Here is a 25538-nt window from a genome sequence, read left to right as displayed (position 1 = left end):
GCCGAGTGCATGTATATTAGGAGGAATTCCTCGAGAAGTGGGCACTTGTTTTGCCCAGGACAGTGACCACTGTCTGGAGGCATAGCGATTCCACCATGGCCTTTGAAAACCCTTCCTACCCCAGGAACTTTAGATTCAAAGGGAAAGCCAAACCAAGCCTCTATCTCCAGAGGGAAAAAAGAACAGTTGAAAGGTGTAACTATAAATAAATAACGCCTCTCATTCTGAGTCCTGGTTGTTTGCATCCTAAAAATAGCTCTGCCTCATCTGAGCTAGTGTGAGGTGGACAGGAGAGGCCAGAACAGGAAATGCTTGGCTGAAAGGTGGTGGGCTCTAAACTTTCATCACAGTTTATTTTGGCAGGAAGGTGACATGTTTTCCTTTTTAGATTCAACCTTTTTTAGTTCCAAGTCTGAAAAGTACTTCAGATTTCTTCCCATTTTATTCGCTGTAACGGCACTGCGGACCTGCTCCCTGACCCTCCATCCTTTTAAAGGGGAGAGACTTTGACCACACCTGCCCCTGGATTGATGCTGGGGTGTGCGCTTGAGCTCAGTGTTTTGTTTGGTTGTTTAATTCTAAAACCAGTGAATATTTTATGTTTAGCAAGAGGTAGGTGATTCCTGTAGAAGGAAGCCAACTTCTGAACTGGACCTCTGCCAGCTCATATAGGGGGCGCAACCAGACCGCTGGGGGAGGGGGAGGAGACCTTACCAGAACTGAGGAGGAGCTAATGACTTCAGTGCTAAGCTTCTAGCAGTGGGGGTCTGAGGTGGGAACATGGCGGCGCAGATGGAAAGGGCAGGGGGGAATGGTCCCGGCCCCTCCCTGCCAAACACCAGGTGTTCTGCAGAATATTCTGGCGTCACCATGAAAGTCATCTTAGTGCTTCAGGTTCCCCAGGCTGCCTGCCTCCATCCTGTCCACTGGGCCATTGGCTTGAACCCCCATGGGCATGAGGAGGAAGAACCTCTTCCTTCCTTTCCTCTTCTTCACTTCCTTCCTTTCCTCTCTCCCCCCTCCCCCTTCCTTCTCTCTCTTGCTTGCTCTTGCTCCTGATGTTTCTCTCTCTCCCTTCCTACCCTTCCTTCCTTCCTTCCTTCCTTCCTTCCTTCCTTCCTTCCTTCCTTCCTCCTTCCATCTTTCCATCCTTCTGTCCTTCCAAACTTCCGCCCTTCCATCTTCCTTCCTAGTGGAGATGTTTGGCTGCTAAAAGGTAATTTTAACCTTCTAGGTAAAAACTGCTTGAAAAACTTCTGTCAACATCTTCCTCTGTGTAGGAATCTTATCAGCGGGTGAGAATCACAGTACCAACGTAAGCCAAGGCCCCAGGAGTTAATCCTAGTACAGCAGGAATCACAAAGGCTTTTGGGGTTTTGTTTTTTGTTTTGTCTTTGTTTTGTTTTGAGTTCTTGTAGCTGACTTGCTGAATAGCCCTATACCCAGTTTTCTCTTTACTTGCGCATCTGTTAAAGGGTGGTGAGCCCAGAACTACACATTTCTGGTAGATTAAGCTATGGTCCTTAAAGAAGGAAAAGAGGAGGCAGTGGATCTTGTTCTAAACCAGTAATGGGAGGTTTAAAATTTTTAGGGAATATGGAATCATCAGGAAAGGTAGGGAAGGTGAGCTGAAGTGCAGATTTCCAGACCTTCCTCACCACAGATTCTATTCCTAGGGCCTGGGAATCTGCTGCGGGGTGAGCTCCTTGGTTGGTTCTGAGGGAGGGAATCTAGAACTGCATTTGGAGACACACTGTGAAGTGGCCATGAGGGAGACTGGCTGTGTTCCAATCTGATTGTGATGCGGGACTTTCCATAGTTAAGGATTCCCTTGATGTTGCTATAGAATATGGGCTTCAGGAGTTTTATCCACTAATGAATCACTTGAGAGGGAAAAAGAAAAAAGAAAAACGTCTGCCTCCTATCACTTCAACTTTGCTCTTTGGCAAACTGTGACCTCTGCCCACCCAAGAAACCTCTACCCGTCCCAACCACATTAGGTGACATGCATCACTTATTACATCAGCGGTTAGAAAAGAAGGATAATCATATAATCCCCACGCTTTTATGAAACATCACCGAAGTGCTGTGCAAAGAGCACAGTCTTTGGGGTCAGGCTGACCCCTGGCTCTCTTCTTCATCTCTGTCAATCCCTTGGCAAGTTACTCAACTTCCCCAGGCTTTCGTTTCTCCATCTGTAAAATGGGAACAATCACAACTACCTCACAGAGTGGTTGTGAGAATTCGATAGAACAGTCTACAGAAAGGATCTGGCTCAGTGCTTAATACAGCAGGCGGCTTAAAAAATCAATTCCTCTTCCTTGTTTGTCTTTCCTTTCTCAGAGTTTGTTTTGAATGGCCTCAGCCCTGTTTGTGTTTCTGACTGTACACCAAATACGCACGTACTTTACTGTTAGCACATATGCTGTTCCTTTGAGTGCGTGGCTCTCCCCTTGGTTCTACAAGAATGTTGCACAGAGTGGAAAAGAACTCTTAAAGTTATCTGGGAACCAGATACACTGACACCTTTCTTAATTCCACTGGCCTTTTTCATTCTGCGGTTGTGTGCAGTGCCGTTTTACCCATGAGGCATTATGGGCAGAATGCCTACAAGAATGTTTGAGAGCCCAAATTAAAAAAAAAAAAAATTGACTCCCAAGTATGACATGCAAACACTGCAAAATGTAAATTAATACACATTTAGGCAAATGTGCAGGAAGCCACATAAGGTCAACTTCATGAATTGTTACATTTACAGCTCATGGTTGTTTTATTTGAAAATGATTAGTACGTTAGAGTCTTCTCACTCTGCAAAGATTTCTAAATATGCCCCGTGACTGCCAAGAACTCATAGGCAACTTTGAATTAAATGAGTTACTCACAGTCTGGTCATTTGAAAAGTTAAATTGTGTATATTTTTTAATGTTCTCCATTTTTTTAAAAAGCAGCAGTTCTACTTAATAAGGGACTATTCGGCTGGAAGTGGAGCCCCCAACCGTCTAAAAGCCTCAGGTTCACAAAGGTCTAAAATAGCCTCATTTTTCTGCTTCAAAGATCAGTAGAACTGCCATCTGAGCTCGTCCATTCTGTGCCTTGATCTGCATGGAGAACCATGTGTGCTTCTGATTACTTTCCGGACATGTCACTTTTATTCTAACTGATGGAATTAGGTCTGTTTTGCATCCTTCTGAAGATCAGCTTTGAGCTAAATCATAAGCTTCGTAAAGGCAGGCATGGGCCAGGGCCGTCATTTACCTACATCATTTACGGGTATAGCATTTCCTGCTATAGGCTGACTCATGGCAAAGTGTCAGCACACAGGTAACAGCCACTGCATGAGTGACCAAGGCAGAAGCAAGAAATGAAGCATCTGATTTGAGCTGACTTTTAAGTAAACTGAAAAGCGGTTCTCATCTTATCACCCATCGGACTATCTCACACTGTTCAAGTTTTATCATCCAGCCCATTACAATCTGTTATGACGTATGTCAGACTCCACACGGTAGTTCCCCCCCAGAAGTGCCTTAGAGAAAGCCAACATCTCTTTTCTGGAGTCATAACCATCGATACACAAGTGAGCATTCAATGCATGAATGATGTAAACTTCAGCTTGTCTGAGAGCCTAACTTTCATATGTTTTGCCCAATGTAGATGAAATTAGTTAACACTTCCGTCGTCACCTAAACAGGAGAACTACACTTTTTTTTTTTTTTTTTTTTACTGAGGAGTAGAGCTTCCTTTGTATAATTCTGTTATTTACTGAGAATGCCTTCTCTCCTCTATTCTATCTGTAAACCCCTATTCATTCTTTAAGACCCATTTCAATGTTCATCTCCTCTTGTGAAGCTTTCTCTCTGCACCTCAGCAGTTTTCTCCCGCCTCTATGGTCCCCAAAATATGTCGTACTCTTCACTTAATCTCAAGGGAGCTCATGGGTTCACCAAAAGAGTAATGGCCTGCCATTACACTGTGTCTGATGGGCAAGGCTGTGGCAAGTACTGCATTGGGGGTACCACTCAGAAAACTCAAGTAACGGGGTGCTTGAGTGACTCGGTCGGTTAAATGTCCAACTTAGGCTCAGGTCATGATCTCTCAGTTCTTGGGTTCAAGCCCCATGTTCAGCTCTGTGCTGACAGCTCGGAGCCTGGAGCCTGCTTTGGATTCTGTGCCTCCCTCTCTCTCTGCCTCTACTCTGCTCACACTCTGTCTGTCTCTCTCTCTCTCCCCCCCACCAATAAATAAACATTAAAAAATTTTAAGGAAAACTCAAGTAACATTAAGATTTATCTAGACCCCATTACATCATCTTTAAAAACCATTTCCTACCTTCCAAAATGGGACATGGGCAAATGTTGGCAGGAGATGATTAAAAGATTTTAGCCAGGTCTTCCGGCCCGTTCCTGAAAGGTAACATAAGAGCCAGAAATAGATTCACTACAATATTTGTACCTTCTTAGACACTGAGTCATCATGAATCACACACACATACACACACACCCTAACCCAAAGCCATTGGTTAGGGAACCGAGGACTTCCCTTATTGGGATTTGAAGCATTGTGAAATCTGGTTGCTCAGAGTGACACTCTGTTACCAGCCTGCTTACCAACTGCTATATATTAGCAGTATGATTTGTCCACCAACAAGTAAAAATAGATTTAGAGGAATTGAAAGCTCCCCCAGAAGCTAAACTCTTACTTCACCTCACTTTCCTTTGTTCCCTTCTTAAACAGACACACACACACACACACACATGCCCTGAAAAATAGCAGGGAGAATCAGAGTTTGACAGGGCACTGGGTACCTCTGGATTCTGCACTTATAACTCAATGAAGTATGACCATGTTTCAGAACTGTGCGATTCTATACAAAGATAATCCAAATTTAAACGATTTTCCCCCTCAATACATGGCATTGGGGGCTGTGCAGAGGAGTGAGTGTTCATCTAAAATCCCTATCTGCAAGAGTCAAGATGAACTTTAAATCTTACACAGAACTGGAGGTCCTTGAGCACTTAGGGGCAGGACGTTATGAGCTCACTTTGAAAATGAGAAGTCTCTCCTCCCAGCCAAGCCACCCACGCCAGGGGAATCAGCAAACTAACACCTCCCTAAAAATGTACAAAGATCTTTTTTGTTTGGTCAGTGCCAAGGCCTTCTAACTCAGTTGCAACTTGTCATAAAGCTTTGAGATAGTGCTTATTTCTACAAATGCATTAGCAACTTCTTACAAACCCACACCAGAGGAAACAGAGGTAATCTTCCTTCCCATTTCAATGACTTCATGCTATGTGACTGTGCTTATCACAGTGAATAGATCAGATATTATGTGTGGTGTGATGTCTGGCTGAGGAGATAATGCTGTATTTGTGAGGGAGAGGAAAGAATACATCTATTTATTTGATTCGATGATAAAACTGAGACTTAATATTGGTTGAGCGCATCTTTAAAAGCAGGCCTGTGTTGGTGCACCTGGGTGGCTCAGTTGGTTAAGCATCCGACCCTTGACTGTGGCTCAGGTTATGATCTCATGGTTCGGGAGATCGAGCCCTGTGTCAGGCTCTGTACAGATAGAAACCTGCTTGGAATGCTCTCTTTCCCTCTTTCTCTGCCCCTCCCCTGCGCGTGCGCACTCTCTCTCTCTCTCAAAATAAATAAGTAAACTTAAAAAAAAAAAAAAAAGCCAGGCTTGTGTGAGTACATTGTGGAAAATGGAGAGCTAGATGCCATTGGAAGTACACTTGGTTCTCAACAGTGTCACACACCCAGCTGTCAAGGTACACTTCTAGAGAGGTATGCTGCTCCTGTTTAAGGAGTCAGGGGGTGACTCACTTAGGACAGCATGTCTCCTCTAAAAGTTGTATGTAACACCAGTACCATCTGAAGAGTACCAAGGAATTCTCTCTTTAAAGGGACTCCAGAGAGGGTCCATTCTTGAAGCAAAGAGTCTTCAGCAATGCCATAATCACATGTGCTTTATCTGAGTAATTTGTATTTAGTTTTCTTAAAGCAGAGTGTGCTTAAAGCAATTATTTATCAGAATAGCTATTTATTTTCAAATGTACCACCAATGGACTGCACAGCATTTAGCACACTCTTAAGTTACCCATTTTTCAAAAGTGTTGTAGAACTGAAGTGGGGGTGACCCAAAAGCACTTATATCCATAAGCTCATCTAATCTTCTCAATAGCCTCATAAGGTGTTCATTACTGCCCTCACTTTACAGGGGAGGAATCGGAAGTCTGAGAGGTCGGTTAACTCGTGGAAGGACATCCCGCTAGTAAGAGGCGGCAATGAGATGTGAACTCATATCTGTCCAGCTAATGGCTGAGGTTGCCAAGCCCTAAAATAAGAAGACATGGTTAGGACACCTTATTAGCAGTTCTAGATCATAGGAATCCCGGGTGCTAAACAGCATACTCTTGGCCGGAAAGAATGAAAGTCACTTCAGAAGGCTCCCACCCCAGATCTGGAAAATAGCCTCCATGCTGAGGGAATGTGAGTTAGGAAGGTGGAAGCTCCCGCCACCAGGTGCAGTTTCTCTCACCAGTGGTCAGTTTCATGGCAGGCTGATGCAGAAGTCCTGAGCAGATGACTGGGGGATGTAAAGACCGTGGTACCCCCGAGAACATTGCTGTGTTGGCCTTCTCTCCCACTGGAAATACCACCTTGTTGAATGACTTCAAATTGGCCCGAATGGATAACTTCATTTAACCAGACATGGTTGTCGCACTTATCCTTACTTTTGCTCTCACGAGTTCAGTTACCCATAGTCAATCATCGTCCAGAAACAAATGAGCTTCCTTCTCATGTTACTGACAATCACCTCACTTGACATCTCTTCACGATGGGCATTTTATCATCTCCCATCATCAGAAGGGTGCGTACAGTACACTAGGAATATTTTGAGAGAAAGAGAGCACACCCCCGTAACTTTTATTACAGCATATCATTATAATTGTTCTGTTTTATTATAGTTGCTATTAATCTCTGACTGCACCAAACTGATAAATGAAACTTTATCATAGGTATGTATGTACGGGAAAAAACATAGTGTATACATGTAGGGTCCTGTACTAACAGTGGTTTTAGGCTCCCACTGGGAGGCTCTTGAAACACATCACCAGGGATCAGGGGAGGCTGCTGTACAGTTAAATCTCCCAGAATGGTCTTGCCAGGGAAAGGGGACCCCCAAATTTAAGATGCCCAGATTTCAAGCTTTGCTTCTCAAGCAAGGAACTGAGCTTCTTTGTGAAACTGGGAGAGTACTAAATTCCCAGTAAATTTCTAATCTGTCTTGCTAACGTGAGCAACAGGAACATTGAGAGAAGTCGTGGTGCACCCTGCCACCCAGGTTCTCATTGACTTTACTGTCATTAACCAGCTGAATAACCTCTCTGAACTTTAGTTCCCTCAACTGTGAAATAGGGAGTAGGGTTGAATTCTCTCTAATGGTCTTTGCTAAAATTTTATGATCCAGATATCCTTATCTGATTCTTTCCCAGAGTCACTTGAAAAGTTTAATAAAATGACCTGACCTCAAGATTCTTTAAAAAACAAAAACAAAAACACACACACAAAAAACCAAGACATGCAAGCATAGATATAAATTTCAAGTGGACTCCCTAAGTTTTGGCCAAGCTTTTTACTCTTCCTGTAGGAGGCAGTCCACCTTCCCATCTAGAAATTGCAGTTGCTTCTAGAAGACTGAGCTCTGGTGATAGAAGGCGAGGAACAGTTGGCACACGGGAGGGAGGGTCAGGCCATGCGGAGCCAGGGAGAATCAGAGGTCTCGCCCCGTCCTCCTACGTGGGAACATTTCCGGAGAGCATCTTATTAAGAAGAACTCTCTGGGGCGCCTGGGTGGCTTAGTCGGTTAAGCGTCCGACTTTTGCTTAGGTCATGATCTCGCGGTTCGTGGGTTCGAGCCCCGCGTCGGGCTCTGTGCTGACTGCCAGCTCAGAGCCTGGAGCCTGTTTCAGAGTCTGTGACTCCCTCTCTCTCTGACCCTCCCCTGCTCACGCTGTCTCTCTCTCTCTCTCTCCTAGAAATAAATAAAACCAAAAAAAATCTTAAAAAAAAAAAAAAAAGAACTCTCTTTCCTGCTTTGTTACCAAAAATTAAGAGAGTGTTTCATCCTAGAACTTGTTATTTTCTTCCCATTTTCCTGTGTTTAATCTTCTTGGGTAAGGCAGAGGCCATTGGTAGGTCTCTCGAAGCGACATCCCTACCACAGAACCTAGTTCTGCCATGAGCGTGATCTGTTCCATCAGCCACTGCATCTTGTCTCCCAGTGAAGCTGTGGGAGGTCTCCTATTTAGGAAGAACCCGAGAGCTTTTGGCATTTGGGTCCAGAAGTTCTCATGCCTTGCCCCCTTTCCATAATCACATCCTCTTTAGGGCAGTCTATGGGCATCTCTCTAAAATCCATTTCAAAATCTAGATTTAGTGCTTAGTGGCCTGTGGCATTTATTTGGACATCAAAGGAACCAAAATGCCTGTGGTGTTATAGTTCTCAAAGAGCATTTTGGTCCGTGGCATATAAAAAATGACTTTGCGGCACTGAACTCTGTCACGGGTCACGTTCGGCTTTGTCCAGAGAAAGACCTCAGCCACTGAGGAGCCCAGACGTCATTTCCCACCATGTCCTTTCACGTTAAATGCTTCTAGCTGCTCTTTGGCGCTTGGTCACTCCATAACTAAATATTGCTTTAGCACTTGCTGCACAAAGAGCTTCCAGAAAGCAGCAGGGAGGCATGCTAGAGGCTTGACAATCGGGGCACTGTTTCCATTGAGTGGCTTGCCTCCCAAATGCTATGTCAAATGAAAGTGGCCCAAGAGCCCCGATCCACTTCTGAGTCTTCGGTTGTGACTTTCTCCTCATTTGGAAAAAGAGACTGGCCGTGATTTAGATGTGGCAAGCAAAAGGCTTAGTTCTCGCATAAAATCAGACGTCGAGATGCTTTTGAAGGAAAGTAAATCACAGCCCAGAAACAGAGAGGGAGAAACCTCCATGAGCACAAGAGAAGCATTAGGAAGGGTAAACCATGCACTTGGCCCATGAGGGTGTAGTTTTAAGGCCAGACTCTGTTTTCATTATATTGTTGCTGTGCGAATAATAAATGAGCTCACTGCTACACCCAAGCTGGGCAGAGAGACGTTATAGAGAATTAATAAATCCAGTGTAGGCAACATGTGGCCTTCTCCTCTGGTCATAGAAAAGAAACGAGCAATCTTGGATTTTAAACAGACAGACCTCTGTAACTTTGCAGTTTCGGAAACCTGGATCCAACTTCTAACGGGCAGGCAGTGATAATACTGATGTTTCTCTTCCTAAGGGTTTTCTTTAAAGGGAAAAGGTCACACAGTTCATGGGCTTTAAGACAAAGAGATTATTATAAGATCTCATAAATACCGTGGTGGCTCTGTTCATGCTTTTTAAGGGCATTTATGTGAAAGAAGTCCTTTCCAGCAAGCAGTTTTAGAAATCTAAATACCTCTTGTTAATGCCTGAAACCCAGAGATGGTATAAATAAAACAAGGGGTTGGGGGAGATTAGAGCTAGAAAGGAAGCAATCTAATTTTACTTTTCACAGATGCCACGAAAAAGAAAAAATGCAAATGGCTGACTGCTAACCGGTGAGGCTTACTTTTGCATTCAGACAACCTTAGGGACTGTTAACGGTGAGGTTATAAATCTGTTCTGTAATTATTATGGCATAGTGGCACTTTTTAACTTCTCCTCCTTGATTACTCATTATATTTCCTGAGCGCCACCTGGGTTGCCTAGTTCTTGACTCGTCCCTGGGGCGGAACACCAGGAGCCATTTCCACACGTTCCCTGCTCTGCTAGATTGATGGGTAAACTCCGCTAGTCAACTTTCAAGGCATTATCTGGATATCAGGAGAAAGGATTGTGTCATTCTGGCCATTTCTGATGTTGCTCTGGAATGTAGGCACTTAGACCCAGAGAATTAAATCATAGAACACAGAAATTAGGACGGTTCCAAAAGACGCCTCCCTCCCCTTCCAGTTGGGATTTCCTGTTATTATTTTAAAACTCTGTTCAAGTTATCAAAAATCATATTTTTGTGACTTTTGTAACTTGTGAAACGGGCATCCCCCAAACGTGGAAGTCGGAGTGATCATATTGATGATAATACCCTAGAACAGTTCGCCTGTGCTCCTCCCCACCCTCTCTGTCCCTCATCTGTTCCACCCAAGTCTTTCTCTCCTCTCGCCTCCCATGGTGCGCCATGGAACTGGCAGCGGGCAGCTGAGAAGCTAACGTCTTCCTAACCTCGGGGCCTCCACAGCAGCTACGCCCCACTCCCTGGCACCCACCAGCTGGCTCTCCTTTGAGGAGGTGCAGCGGATGCCCAAGGATACTTGCTGAGACCTTGGCCCCATTGCTATCATGTGAGCAGGAGCTGTCTGGAGAGATAGCCTTTTCTTCTAGACATTCCAGTTCGGAAATGCACCCTACTTCTCGGAGAGATCCTCTTGATAAACACGCCGTGTGATCTTCCGCTGAAAAGGCCTTGTCTGAAGAGAAATTCAATAAAGTGTCCTACGTTTGGGATCTCGCCATGTTTCTCTTGGATAATGGGTTTATTTCTAAGCCTCATAAAGCACCGTTTCTCCTGGCGTTTTCCACTGAAGTGTCCTGGGCTTTCGTGGTGATAACTGTGACAATGACAATACTAATAGGCCCACAGTAAAATGGTAACCCAAGTAAATCTACTGATGGTCATCAGGAACCAAAGTCCCTTGTCACTTACTGCTTTGCTTTGAAATTCCCATTGCCTCATAGACCTCACTGGGAACACTTTATGCTTTGTAAAGATTAACTTCTTTCTATTTGACTTATATCTAAGTGATTAAATTTTTTCTTCTCCCATGGTTTAATCATGAAACATTTTGAAAGCAAACAGCCTCGAGATCTGTAATCACTACAATACAGACCACATCCTCATCATATAAGGAAGAAAGCAAGAATCTGATGTTGTTTGTCTTTTTCCACTGTCCTGTCTCCTATATTCCTGACTATCTTTGCACAGTGGATATCGTATTTTTAAATATTTGTAAGAAATAAGTTAAAGCCTATAAAGATGTTCTCTACTTCCAGAGAGGATTTTATTTCCTTCTGCCAGCCTCACAGCCACACATAAATCTAATTTCAGGCTTTGAAATGTTCTTACCAACTCTAGTGAGTTAAAACCTGGCTTTAGCCAGTGCAGTGGTGGGTTCCCTTCTGAGTTCATTCTGACTTTTATGTGCAGCCCTTAGGATCTCAACCTAAAGTGTGGGTGGTTATCAGAGCCCCAACCTTGGTGAGCCCTAGAGTCTGATACCCCCCTCACCCAGAGAAACAAGGAAAAGACACACTGTGGCCTCTCCGACACCTATCCCAGATCGACAAATGCCGCCAGGAAAAAAAGCAGCCTCAAAATGTGGGCTTACCTCTGGGGCACCTGGGTGTCAGTTAAGCGTCTGACTCTTGATTTCAGCTCAGGTCATGATCTCACGGTTCGGGAGATCAAGCCCTGTGTCAGGCTCCACACTGGCAGCATGGAACCTGCTTGGAATTCTCTCTCCCTCTCTCTCTCTCTCTGCCCTTCCCCTGTTCATGCATGCACACACGCGTGCACTCTCTCCCTCTTTCAAAAATAAATAAACTTTAAAAACAATTGGGCTTACTTCTATGAATTCCTTCTCTACTCCCAAATTGGGACTTGATAACTCCTTACTATCTTGGAATGCTTTAATGCTATTAAGGTTTTTTGTATCTTTTCCTCATTTTTTAAAAGCTGTCTTCGGCAGGACGACTGATTTGAATTGCCCCGTCCACAATTTAAGTCCAGATGTAAAATCTGTATAATTACAGTGACAATTATAATAAAAATAACTAAGGCTTAAGGGGTTTGCTCTATGCTGGGTACCTTATGTCCTTGACCGCATTTAATACACTCATAGGCAGTAAGTATTATTTCCATTCTACTAATGAGGAAAACAGACTTAAAATGGACAGATGCCTTGGTCACGCTCTCACCCATGCTAGAGTCAGCCCTGCCTGAGTCCAGCTTGTGTTCTCAGTCACTCCCCGCATCAGACCTAAACCTGCTTTCAAGGACCTAAAGACCTAGTGTGGCCATGGCCTTTGACACTAACCCTCTTGTGACACATGTCAGAACTGTTCCTTTCCTTTGTATTTTCCTTCGGATGTTAAGGTAAATGCAGAGTTTGTTTTGATTTCTTTTTGCCAGACTCCTCCATATGTTTCTAGCTTGTGGCTGAGAAGAACGCAGATGTTCACGTCACATGCAAGCTCTACACTGGAGAAAAAGAAACCAGCTAGCGGTCCTTGTTGGCTTCCAGTGGGTGGTTTGTACTAAGTAGTGGTGCAGGTGGTCATTCTTCCATGGTTTCTGATTTCTTGATTTTATCTAAAATTCACTCAGCTTTTTTGGCTTCTTCACTTGCCCGGCATTACTATGCATGGCTGATCGAGCTGGCTCTGCCCCTTCTCCCATGGGCCCCCCTCATCCTCCAGCTGACTCACCTGGAAACCAACCTCATTCCATTCAGGTGGACCTTGTTTTCTGCGCTGGCCAGTTCCACACCATCTTGCTTAAGAAAAGCCTTGAGTTTTCCTTTAGTTTGTTAATATATCCAGTTGGTGCATTTATCCAAGCCCTGCTATATAGTTAAGGCACTGTGCGAGGCCCTGCTGTTTATATGCAAATGAAGAGGAAATGATCTCTGTCTCCACCATGCTAAGAGAGGAAGTGAGGTGCCATGACACAGACCACAAATTGATAGGTACCATTAGAGAGGAATGGATAACGTGTTGGGGGAGTTCTAAGGAGGGAGGTATTATGTCTGTCTGGAAAGCCCTTATGGGAGAGGCATTCAGCTTGGCCCGGAGGTCAAATAAAATTTGAATATGAGGAAAGGAAGTGGAGCATCTTGTATGAAGATACAGCGTGAGTGAAGGCACAGAGGTGTGACATGCAGGGCCCATGTGGAAAACGGTGTGGTTCTGTCTTGCCCAAACATGGAATTGATGAAGAGCCTTTTGGGCCCTGCCCTCAGATTTCAAGGTATTGAAGGGAGAGTGGCAGAAATACACAGATGAAGGCAAGACCAGCACCCTGGGGGCCAGAGATATGTTGAGCTTGGCCAAGACGCTGTTTGAAATATTTGAGCCAATTCTGGAAATCAGATTTCACACTTAAAAAACCCAGACTTCTGGCTTCTCCTGAAAATTTGAGCAACATGGGGTGTATTTTTTCAGGATGGCGGGTGGCGGGAGCTGAGCAATGGCTGCTTTCTCTCAGTGGGGCGTGAGTTCTGTCTCCCCAGCACAGAATCTCAGCCTGTTTCCTCCTTCACCTCGCCTGCTCGGCCCCTCAGGTGTCTAAGCGTGAGGCCCTTGCTTGGCTACACGGGCAGAAATAAGCCCAGGCCAAAGACTGTGAAGTGTGAGTGGCGTAGCCCAAGGGCCCCTCTTCCAGCTCGCTGACTCACCCATGCTGGTTGTGAGTGCTCTCTGGCCCTTGCTGCCACGCCAAACACAGGTTCCTCTTCTCTACAATTTCAGCATCCATGGCTTTCAAAATTATGAGACAGGGAGGTATTTACAGCATCTCCAAAAGCAGCTCTTGGTGCTCAGGATCTGATGCTGAAAATGGCGTGAATCAAACAGGTCAAGGTGGGGGGTGGGGGGTGCCGTGTGTGTTTACTTGTTGTTATGCAAAGCACATTAATTTGAGAGCTAACCTAACCCCAGTCCCTGGACTTTGGATACCACCCTGCCAGGACTCCCTGGGAGATTCATTGAATGGGCTCTTCCTTTCCTAACCGTCTGCGTCTGCCCTTCTCTGCTCAGAACTCAAAGTGTCCACCTTCAGACTCTTCTGCCACTTGACAAGAATGGAAGTAACTAATATGTGAGGAACTGTCAGGTTCCTCATGGGGCAGAAAGCTCATATTTGGAAAATGCAAATTCTCTGCCAAGGTCATCAGGAAAGGGGGTTGCAGTAGCCATTGTCAGAGAGCCCCAGGAATCCCCCTTTTGAGCCCCATTTGCATCAACTCTAATGAACTAAGGGGTCAACTGGTACTTCCTGAGCCTAAGCCCTTGTAGCTAGAGATGAACACGCAGAAGAAAAGGAATGCACAAAAGAAAAATGGATGGAGGAAAAAACGGAAACGAAAAGCCTATCTTAATTTCATTGAGGAAATGTTTTGATGTGCCCTGTGTGCAGCGGTTCCATCAATGTCTTGTCGTGCGAATGCCCAGGAGTTTGCCTCTGAAATTTACATCCCCTCAGCTAGACCTTGGTGTTCCTTGGGGGCTGAGGTTCAGTAATTCTGCGGCGGTAGAAAGGTTTTTTGGTACCATGTCAGGCGGGAAGAAAAGGTCTTGTGACCACAAAACTGGATACTTTGTAAGGTACAGAACAGTCAGCACTTTCCTCCGAAAAGAGAACACACAACTGGCATGAGAGTCACCCAAGCAATGGGTTGAGGAGGACAATGGCCAAAAGTAGAAGCCTTCCAGCTCCTCGTTCCTGCAGACGTCACGGAGTGGGTCGCGGTATGCCGTGGATGTGTCTGACCAGATGCAAAACGCTGGTCCCATTTAAAGGCTATTTGTGGACCACTGTGCATTAGATGGTACCATTGGGAATGCTGAAGGGGGGGAGAGATTGTATTTTGTTGGCCTCTTCCCTTGTGGTTTTCACCATCTGTTTCTTTTAATGCATAAACAAGGAAAATGACTGGTTTGGAATGCAAAGTTTTAAAAAACCAGATGACCACAGGCATCCTCTAAAGGAGAAAGAGAGAGCAAGTTGAGGTTCTGTGACATTTGTCCGGAAGTGAGATGTTAAATACCGGGAAGCATGAAAGCTCACTGCCAGGGAAAATCCACAAAGGCAAGGAAAAGCTCTGTCGATGACCCCGCCTTTCCGAGGTCTTGCCACATGTTTACATTTCACCAAGGACTATTTTCAGACACCAGCGCCACCCCCTCTATCGTCCAGCTCCCCCTTCCCATCTTTAAACTAAAGATGGAACCACTCAGCTGGCCTTCAGCATAACCAGCCTTGGTTTTCCATTCGCATTATTACTATCTTGGCAACCTTGGGCTGAATCCACTCTTAGAAACTTTCAGAAAACAAAAGCTGTGTTGCACAGGTTCTGTTATAAAGCGAAAATAGAGAGGTATAAATAGACAGGCTGATGAGACAGACTCCGAGAAGATACTTCATTTCTCTCCTGGACAATAGTGAGTGGGGGGGAAAATTATATACGAGCACTAGGAACACAGTGCATTTTTCTTGAGCAAAGGGCACGCCTCTTTTAAAAGGAAGATTTGCTATGCACAATACAGTGGCCACTCTAAATGGTTTTGAATGCTCCATGCCAACAAACCTTAAAGCAACAGATTCCTTTTTTAAACCCAAGGCGGTGGAGAGATGGACGGTGACTGCGTACTAATCTCCTTTCCCTTCACTGCGAGCAGTAATCGGCTCCAAGCACCCGGGGATTTAAGCATCTTAGAGCTCCCGGGGAGAAGGGTATTGATGCATTTGGCTGAGTTCCACCCACTTCAGCATAAGATGAACGCAAGCATTTTTCACATAGTTCTGTAGGCAGCCTGACGCCAGAAATGTTCACATTAGAGAAAGGATAAAAGATGGTTTCTTGGGGAAGAACCAACTCATCCTAATTTACAAAGTGGTCTCCTAAAAAAACAAAAAACAAAAAACATCATGGGTGATGCTAAGGTGGGCGCTATTAGTCATTCGGGGGGCGGGGGTTCAGCAGAAACAAGACCCTGGTACTTTAGAAGCCCTTGGGGGATTAAAGAGGTTTCCAAATGAGTCGCAGTTCAAAAATAATTTCTCTTCCCGTGCTTAGGACACAGGAAGGCTGTAGATACGAAAATCCCAGCCTGTCGGGCGAGATTCCTTTCACTGGTATTGGTTTCAGATGCCACAGTTGTGATGAGTGTGTTTGACTTCCCACACCCCTTGGACATAGGTACCGTCTGGGATGGCTGCTTCCCTGGTGGAAACGAGAAAATGATTATAGAGACATGAACTCTGTTCTGGGTGGCTCCCGACTCCATGTGTCATTTGTTTCAAAGGTTAGATTGAAAGCTCCTGGAGGCTTCTGAGAGCAGCACTGTCTGAGCATTACTTTCATAAAAGTGCTCTAGTGACCTATGGAATTTTAGTTATAATAATAATGTCACATGAAGAGGCGCCCTGCGGAAGGTATGAGAGGAATTTTAAGTAGCTGAACTCTCTATTTGCATTATTCGCTTTACAAATAAGTTTCAGAGCCTTAAAAAAAAAAGTGTGTTTTTTTTTTTTTTTCATTATGCTGTGCTTTTGGTGCTCCAAAGAGATGATCTAGGACCTTCATAATTTAAAGATGATTCTCCCCTAAGGTGCATCCTGGGAATTGAGACTTTGACCTACATTGAGATGATTTTCTCACCATGAGGAAGAGGGATGTAGCTACTTCGGGGATTTGTTCTTTACTGGGATTCAAGAGGGGATTTGAAAGTGTTCTGATGTGATGTCTCCTTGGTGTCTTCCTTTTCTGTCTTCTGTTCTTTGTTTTTCTTTCTTTCTTTCTTTTTATGGGGGACAGGTGAGGGAGGGGTGCCTGGTTAGGAGGTTAAGAGATGTACTCAGGACCTGAACTTGGAAGTTTACACCTCTGTGTCTTCCCACCCACAGGTGATAACCCCAGTGAGGACAGGCCAAGGCTACGTGTATGAGTACCCGTCCAGGTACCAAAAGGATATCTACGACATCCCTCCTTCCCACACCACTCAGGGGGTACGTACCAGGGCCGCGGTCACCAATAGAGGGGACCGCTTCAGGGTGGCGTTCCTTCAAAGCTCCAGAGCAAAGGGAACTTCACGGATTACGTGTGTTTCACGTGAAGCTTTATTAAGTTTACCCATCCAGAAGCCATTTTAGCCAATGTCATGTTTATACTCAGTTTGAGTCGAAAATTATGAAATATAAAAAGCAAAATTCCTTTAGCCTCTTATCACATAGAATGCAGCCAAAGAGTCACGGTATACATAACCTGGCAAATAAATCCATAACGAAAGGCTTAGTAGTGTAAAAAAAATGACAAGAATACAACATTTCTGTTCTGGGTAACTCCAGTGTTTCCCTTCAGGTATATGACATCCCTCCATCATCAGTCAAAGTCCCTGTGTTTTCAGTTCCGGTGGGAGAGATAAAACCTCAAGGCATCTATGACATCCCTCCTACAAAAGGGGTAAGTGACCCACCACAGAGCAGCCAAAAGGGGGTTGTGTGTGTGTTTATTGGGATGAAACAAGAAGGGCAAACCAAAGGGGGAAAACTAGTCTTTCTGAGAGAGTGAACGAGAGGAAAGAAAGGCAGCAGTTAAGAGAAGTCTAAGGATTCCAGGGGCACCGGGCTGGCCCAGTCGGTGGAGCATTCAATTCTTGATCTCATGAGTTCGAGCCCCACGCTGGGCATAGAGATTCCTTTTTTTTTTTAAGGGAAGGAAAAAATACCTCAAAGAGAAGTCTAAGGATTCCATACCTTGGGAACTCTACTAAAAATGAGGTGGTCAGTAAAGGAGAACCAGTAAGAAGGTAAAAGAATTCAGTTTGGCAACCAACTAACAGATCTCATATTTATGGAAAGTGTTACAGCTTCCTCGGTCCATAGATGGGGGTGGTGCGTTTGCTGCACTCTGTTATCCTCTGAAGTATGCCTGCACAGGAAGTACAGATAAGGGAACTGTGTGTCAGAACATTTAAGCAACTTATTCGTCATCTCACTGCTGATAGATCCAGCAAGAGACCTCAGGTCTTCCAACACCTAGTCCTGTGTGTTAATACATAGTCTGCTGCCCGGCCGAGGAAGGAGACCCAGGAGGTGGTCAGAAACGCGGGACTGGGACCCAGGGAGAGCAGCTCAGCCAGAAGGGGTCCACACACAAGCAGCACAGAGGCCACGGGGAAGGATGATCCTGTCACAGGATGAGGGAAGTAAGAACAGAGCTGAGCGGAGCCTTGGGAAACATGGGCCGTGAAGTGGATGGAAGGTGCAAAACAAAGAGCCAGTGATTAGGACTGAGAATTCCTGCCTCGTTTGAATGTCCTTTACCATGTCTGCGTGTTCACATGAGTCAAGTGAACCAAGAATAGCTCTTTTTTTTCCTTACTTTTCAGGTATATGCCATTCCGCCCTCTGCTTGCCGAGATGAGGCAGGGCTTAGGGAAAAAGAGTATGACTTCCCCCCTCCAGTGAGACCATCTGGAAGGCTGGACGTCAGACCAGAGGGTGTTTATGACATCCCCCCCACCAGCACCAAGCCGATGGGGAAGGACCTTCACATAAAATATAACTGTGATGCTCCGGGAGCCGCTGATCGGGCAACACGAAGACACCAAAACATTCCGGTGGACCAGCCACAGCTGGGACAGTCACTGGGTGCCCAGAACGATGCCTACGATGTCCCCCGAGGGGTTCAGTTTCTGGAGCCGCCGGTGGAGAGCGGTGAGAAGGCGCACCCCGAAGAAAGAGACGGTGTTTACGACGTCCCCCTGCACAACCCACCAGATGCCAAAGGCTCTCAGGACGTGGTTGACGGTATCAACCGGTTGTCTTTCTCCAGCACGGGAAGCACCAGGAGTAACATGTCCACATCTTCGACCACCTCCAAGGAATCTTCACTGTCAGCCTCCCCGTCTCAGGACAAAAGGCTCTTGCTGGACCCAGACACAGCCATCGAGAGACTCCACCGGCTCCAGCAGACCCTGGAGACGGGCGTCTCCAGCCTCATGGCGCTGGTCACCACAGACTGGCGTTGTTATGGATACATGGAACAGCACATCAATGAGATCCGCACCTCGGTGGACAAGGTGGAGCTGTTCGTGAGGGACTACCTCCATTTTGCCAAGGGTGCTGTGGCAAATGCTTCCTGCCTCCCCGAACTCATCCTCCATAACAAAATGAAGCGGGAGCTCCAAAGAGTGGAAGACTCCCACCAGATTCTGAGCCAGACCAGCCATGACTTAAATGAGCACAGCTGGTCCCTGAACATTCTGGCCATCAACAAGCCCCAGAACAAGTGCGATGACCTGGACCGGTTTGTGATGGTGGCGAAGGCCGTGCCCGATGATGCCAAGCAGCTCACCACAACCATCAATACCAATGCAGAGGCCCTCTTTAGGCCAGGCACGGGCAGCTCGCATGTCAAGAGTGGGTCTGGGAACATCATGAACTCCACTGAGTACCCACACGCCATGTCCCAGACACAGCTGCTGCATTCCGGGGACCACAAGGCCCAAGCCCTCACCAAGCCATTGCCCCCGAGCCTGGGCAAGGACCCTCCTGACTGTAGCAGCAGTGATGGGTCTGAAAGGAGCTGGATGGATGATTATGATTACGTCCACCTACAGGTAAGGAAACCAGGCTCCTCAAGCGCCTATACTCACAGTCAGGAAGAGACTCCCCAAATGGGAGAGTGGGCCCTTAGATAATCATATCCTCTCCACTTCTATTCATGTTTTATCATATAGTTCTGTGTGGTTTTTTATTTGAAAAAGGAGGGAAGCACTGTTAAGGAAAAAAAATGAAAACCTCTATACTACAGCATTTCTAAGGTCCCTTCAGCTCTACAATGTGTGTGTGTGTTTAATTACTTACAGAAAAACTTAACCCCACCTCAGGCTAACCTTGAGGAACACTGGGCATTTGACCTAGAACTTAACCAGCACATGGGAAGTTGGACAGCCACAGTCGGCCTCCTACAAGTGGGAAATTCCATCAAGCTGACCTGGGATCCCTTTCACTTTGGGGAATTCAAACATTCTACCAGGATCCATTATTTAAAATTTGGGGTGCTATGTTATTCTGCTGCTCTTTTCATTTGACTGAGAGGCATGGATTATCCTGAGAACGGTTGAACTGCTACATTTCCCTTGTGTGCAAGAGACTGGGGAAGGGAGAGTGCTGAGTGCCCCCTGACAGCCCCCCGCCCCCCCCACTGCCGCCATCTCCCAGAGCTAAGGAAAGGCGTGGGGAGAGAGTAGATCGGGGCATTCACTATTCATCTGGTGGGTTTTCTGGCTCTGTGTATTGGAAATACCGATTTGGTGTAGAGTCGCAGATGATTCAAAGAACCCAGGAGTGTCTTGTGGGCCCCATTTAGACCTGTCTTAGCAGGTTTATCAGTTTACACATAATCTATTAGAAAAGAATGCTGAGAAACAGTATTGCTTTAGGAGTTTTGAAAGGGATCGTGTATCTCCAAAAATGGTCAAGTGGAGCAGAGATGGTGGCACCTCACATGGAAGCCGATTTTAGTTTTCAGCCCTGACCTACGCGGTGACTCTGGAAGTCTGGCAGAGAAGCACACCATCCCTGTCTGGGGTTCACAGGGCCTAACGGGTGGCGTGTGGGAAATCTCCAAGGCATTCGAAAATGAAAGAGTATTTACACGTTTGTCAATGAAATTGTTAGCATAAGTGAATCACAGGGGTGATGTAATGTTTTCTTTATGTTGAAAAATAATAGGGTAAGGAGGAGTTTGAGAGGCAACAGAAAGAGCTGTTGGAAAAAGAAAATATCATCAAACAGAACAAGATGCAGCTGGAACACCATCAGGTAAGTTCAATCAGAGCAAAACCTACTTGGTATTGAAGAGATATCCCACTTACTAAGGAAGGTGTTACTTCAAAAGATTATGATTTTGATCCTTCCAGCATACTCTGGCATAAATAGGCTCCAAGGCATATAATAGGGTATAAGAACAAAGAGAAAGTTTATGGCTTTGGTAATCCAGCTGGCGTTTCTGGATTATGTCCAAACAGCTATTTTTCCAGGATAATTCTGTATATCTATTAGGAATCTTTGGGTTAAAGCTGTTGGTCTCAAGGAGCAAAACCCACTCAAGCCAGCCCAAGCAAACAGGGGAATGCAGGAACAGAAAATGCAGTTCTAGCCAGGTCTGATGAGAACTAGGACTATAAGTTCTCTCTCCTTCTTGTACTTCCTTTGCTTTTCTCGAAATCTGCTTCCTTCTCCTCTATTTTCTGGCAGTTTCCTCTGCTTATCTATTCCTTTGCCTCCCCTCTAACTTTACAGAACCCATTAATGGCCACTCAGAGTCCTTTCTACAGATGGCTTTTCATCTCAGCTTCCTCAGCTGATAGTCAGTCTGCTACTGCAGTTCATCAAATTTCTTTAAAAGAAAAAAAAGAGCCTAACTGGATCATCTTTCTCTCTCTCCTACAACTCAAGCCTATGGCATGCTGTTCTTGGTCCAATCTAAGAGAATGAGGGCAGGATCAAGTGTTTTCAAATTATATACAAGCTCTCAAACAAAGGATTTGGACAGGGCAGGTTCACTCAAAAGTTAGGCATGAGTGGGGCTACCAATGATGGGTGTTGCCAGTATAAGGGCATAAAAATTAAAAAGCAATGGATTGAGGACTTATAAGGCTTTTAATTGGAAACAAAATGGCATGTAGAGACATGTTTAATCCTTGCTTTCGAACCAGCCAACTATGTGACCTCGGCAAGTCACTTAACCTCCATGAACTTCAGTTGCTAATGTATAAAATGAGATGATACCCCCAGCTCTCCATCTAATAATAAGATGATATATTTATGAACATATCTGCGAACAGTGTGAGATATCTTCAAACATCACGTTGTACCTGTTTCTATCTGCTTTGGCATTTGGCCTAATAGGACTGTAGGGCTTTAGGGAACTTGTTGAAACCATAGCAATTCCTAAGAAGAAAGCAGATTCCGTTGAAAAGTAGAGCTCATTGTGCATTTCTTATGGGAGAGGCTGGATGAGGTTATCCCTACTCTGACTGAACCCTACCTTGGAGCAGAACACTGAGTCCTAAGCTAAGGTCATAGGTAGTCCTTACCTGCAGAGGAGGGGTCTCTCTTGAGATTTGGTGGAAGAGCATGAGATTATGATCCCTGCAGTTTAAATAATACATCAGCTGGAAGCAGGAAGGGAAGAGGAAAGCTAACACTCATTGAGTCTGTGTGTGAGGTTCTTTTCTTTCAACAGCTGAGTGGCTAAGTGGTATGATGCACAATTCAGATTCCCTTAGAGATGCTCTTTTGCACAGTGCACGTGTGTTTGTATGCATTAGTGTGTCCGGTAGTGCTGGCTAATAACATTTACGAATTTTGATGGAAAGAGTAGGAGAAATGGAAAGGGGTCATAGACCCCTTTAGCTAAGAGTCTGGAAGGTACAGAGTCAAAGCTTTCCCAGAGAAAGAACGAACTCTCAGTTTCCCTCTCCACCATTCAACATTCCGTAAATGTTTACATGGAGGCTGCAATATACCAAACACCATTGTAAGCACTTTGTAAATGTTGACTCATTTAACTTTCATAAAGGTGCAGGTCACAAGAGCTGAGTACAAGCGCCAGCTGCCTTCCAGCCTTAGGGCAGAGGAGACTGATACACAGTCACAGGGGCCTGAGCTGGGGGATTCCTTAGGGATTCTCTTCCTCAACCTCTACGTTTTACACCTTAGGAAAGTGAGACACCCTGACTGAGGCCTCCCATCTAATGAGCACTTGACTCTTATTAGGGATTAGAATCCTTGTCTTGAACTCCAAGCCCCAGTTAATTTTCAGTACAGCACACTTGCCCGACCCTTCATGAAATCTGCTTTTTGCTTCCTTGTAGCTAAGTCAGTTCCAGCTGTTGGAACAAGAAATTACCAAGCCAGTGGAGAACGACATCTCCAAGTGGAAGCCCTCTCAGAGCCTCCCAACCACAAACAGCAGCTTGGGCTCTCAGGATAGGCAGCTGCTCTACTTCTACTACGACCAGTGTGAGACCCATTACATCTCCCTCCTCAATGCCATCGACGCCCTCTTCAGCTGTGTCAGCTCAGCGCAGCCCCCTCGCATCTTCGTGGCCCACAGCAAGTTTGTCATCCTGAGCGCACACAAACTGGTGTTCATTGGGGACACGCTGACACGGCAGGTTGCCACCCAGGACATTCGCAACAAAGTGATGAACTCCAGCAACCAGCTCTGCGAACAGCTCAAGACTATAGTGATGGCGACCAAGATGGCCGCCCTCCACTACCCCAGCACCACGGCCCTCCAGGAGATGGTGCACCAAGTGACAGACCTGTCCAGGAACGCCCAGCTCTTCAAGCGCTCTTTGCTGGAAATGGCGACCTTCTGAGAAGAGCAGGACGAAAGGGGAACTGAGCGTGCTACTAAGGAAAACTGGAAACGCCATCTGGTTTTTGTAAATGTTATCTATTTTTGTAGATAATTTTCTATGAAAATGAAATATTTTAACATGTTATGGGGTTAGACATTCAGCAATTCAGGGAGCTCGAGGGGGAATTTGTTTTTTCCTGTGTCGTTCTTATGTAAACACATAAGCATCTAAGACATAAATTGTACAGAAATGTGTCCACTTGCGTGTGTATGCCTATGTATTCATGTTCGTTTGTAGACATCTGTATGATACATTCCATTAGAAAACACGAATTAAGAAGCACCTTAGTAACCACTTCTAATGCTGCATATTTTTTTCCTTCTTTTTTTTTTTTTTTTTTTAGAAAACATACCAGCTAGTTGTAATATTGCTATAAATATACTAGCAGTTATTCTGAGCCTGTCACTTCCAAGTCTGGGAAGCACGGTATATACACAAATGTTCACCTTCCAGTAATGAGGCATGACATGACCTGTTCTTGTTTTGAGGGCCCTTTCAAAATTCACCTTCTAGGCCACACTGTGGCAAAATGCCTCACTTCTGATTGAGAAGGCCCTGTTAGAAGTTTCTGGAAGTGCATGTTGATTCAAGCACTGATATTTTAGAAGTACGTACAGCCCATATCCCCAGTTAGGGCAAGGTTGTTTCAAAACAGAGAGCACATCACAATAAAAGGAGAGCACAAGTTTGGCCAGGGCTTTCTGATCATTGGCGTTTATGAGTGATTTGGCCATGAGGTCTTCCGAAGGGTGTTTTTAAATTTGCAAAAACCATATGATTTGCAGCAGGAATTCATAAAGATGTATGAGACTACGACTGTCCACAAAAAGAAGGGATGGGTCTGTCTTCCAGTTTTAAGTAGAGGCCCTTTCTGACTCTCAACATTCACTTAGGTGCTACTACCGCCATTACCTGAGAGAAACTGGCCAGTTCCTTGGTCACTTAAAGGTTAAGAGCCTCCAGGCCATATCCTAGTCTATGAGAATTCATTGCTTGATCTTGCACCCTCCTTTAAACCTGCAGCTGCTGACCCAACAACTGGGCCCATCCAGTCTTTACAATTCTGTCTGGCCCATGACCCTGTGTATACAGCCCATTACCATCTCACAGCTCAGCACCGCCCATTCCATAGTCTGTGTCCCCTTGAACCTGACAGTGTTGGCATAGCACGGACACACCACAAACCATGAGATTCATCTTGGGGCAGCTGAAACACTTCCTGCCCTGTGGATAAAGGTATTCTCCTATTACCAAGTCAGGAATCATGTTATCTATGGGCTTCTCATCCCTTTCTTATTTAATGGTTCTAGTCTAGCCTATTGGAGAATGTTTTTATTCTGCAATATATGCCTTGACTTAATTAAGCTTGCTTGTTTTAAAAACCAAATTATTGGAACAGGAAAGGACTTATAAGAGAACAATGTGTGATCTAAGTGTGATGGCGAAAAGAATCAGTGAAACATCATCGAAGGTGCTTTTGAAAACAGCCGTTATTGTAGCTTTCCAAGTTCTGCTCTGTCAAAAGATGATTACAAGTTGTATTGTTATATGACAAGTAAGTGTGTAGGGAGGAAGGAGACTGCTGAAAATCAACTAAGCAGGAGGAGTTCAAAAGTGTCCCTGTAGATTTCACTGTATAATGTGTACTTCTTAGGAGATGACAGACTTGTTCTAAGCTATGTGGTTACATTTCACGTTTTCGAAACCAAAACGTTCAGTCTGTATTACTCTCTCCCATCTTGTATGTAAAGGCTGTGTTTAAATCATTAAATTTTTAGATCTCGATTTCCATAGGCACTGGGTTTTCTTTTCCAGGTTTCTCTTTGTCACAGAACTGAATGTTGGCTTACTTGGGCACTCCGTATACAGAAAGCTAAATTATGGCTATTGTAGCAATACTAGAGACCAGGATTTTTTAGGAAAATTGTGAGTTGTATATTTTTTCATTTGGTGTCACTTCAGGGTATATTTACATATGAAGAAAATTCTGCGATCTGTGAACATTGCCAAACCAAGTATCTGGAGCAAGCCTTGGCTTCACCAGAAAGCCTGTCCATTTCAGTGATGGGTAGGATGCATTCTGCCATCATAATATGGATGCTACCATTTGTGAAGTTTTAGATTCAAAGAGAGTTGCTTAATTCATTTAGGAATAAACATAAAGAAATGGTTAAAAGAAAATTAGATTTGATGAAAATTAGACATTCATAACCACATAAATTATTTTTAATGCTTACCTCTTTCACAC

The 25538-nt window shown here is 44.9% G+C and overlaps 1 protein-coding gene across 2 annotated transcripts in view; it reads left to right on the top strand.

Annotated features, from left to right (window-relative positions):
* Window positions 1-25075, top strand: part of NEDD9 (neural precursor cell expressed, developmentally down-regulated 9) — a 114880-nt gene extending 89805 nt beyond the window's left edge. For both annotated transcript variants that reach the window (XM_039231837.1, XM_039231836.1), the window contains exons 3-7: window positions 16758-16859; window positions 17212-17313; window positions 18242-19474; window positions 20592-20681; window positions 22739-25075. In XM_039231837.1, the coding sequence (XP_039087768.1) occupies window positions 16758-16859; window positions 17212-17313; window positions 18242-19474; window positions 20592-20681; window positions 22739-23248 (2037 nt within the window). In that variant the 3' untranslated portion in view covers window positions 23249-25075. The remainder of the gene's footprint in view (window positions 1-16757; window positions 16860-17211; window positions 17314-18241; window positions 19475-20591; window positions 20682-22738) is intronic.
* Window positions 25076-25538: the final 463 nt, after the last annotated feature.

This window comes from Hyaena hyaena, unplaced genomic scaffold, assembly GCF_003009895.1.
Source record: "Hyaena hyaena isolate Hyena2069 unplaced genomic scaffold, ASM300989v1 scaffold_60, whole genome shotgun sequence".
NCBI lineage: Eukaryota > Metazoa > Chordata > Mammalia > Carnivora > Hyaenidae > Hyaena > Hyaena hyaena.
Note: the sequence above shows the minus strand (reverse complement) of the source record. Positions and strands in the feature narration are given on the sequence as shown.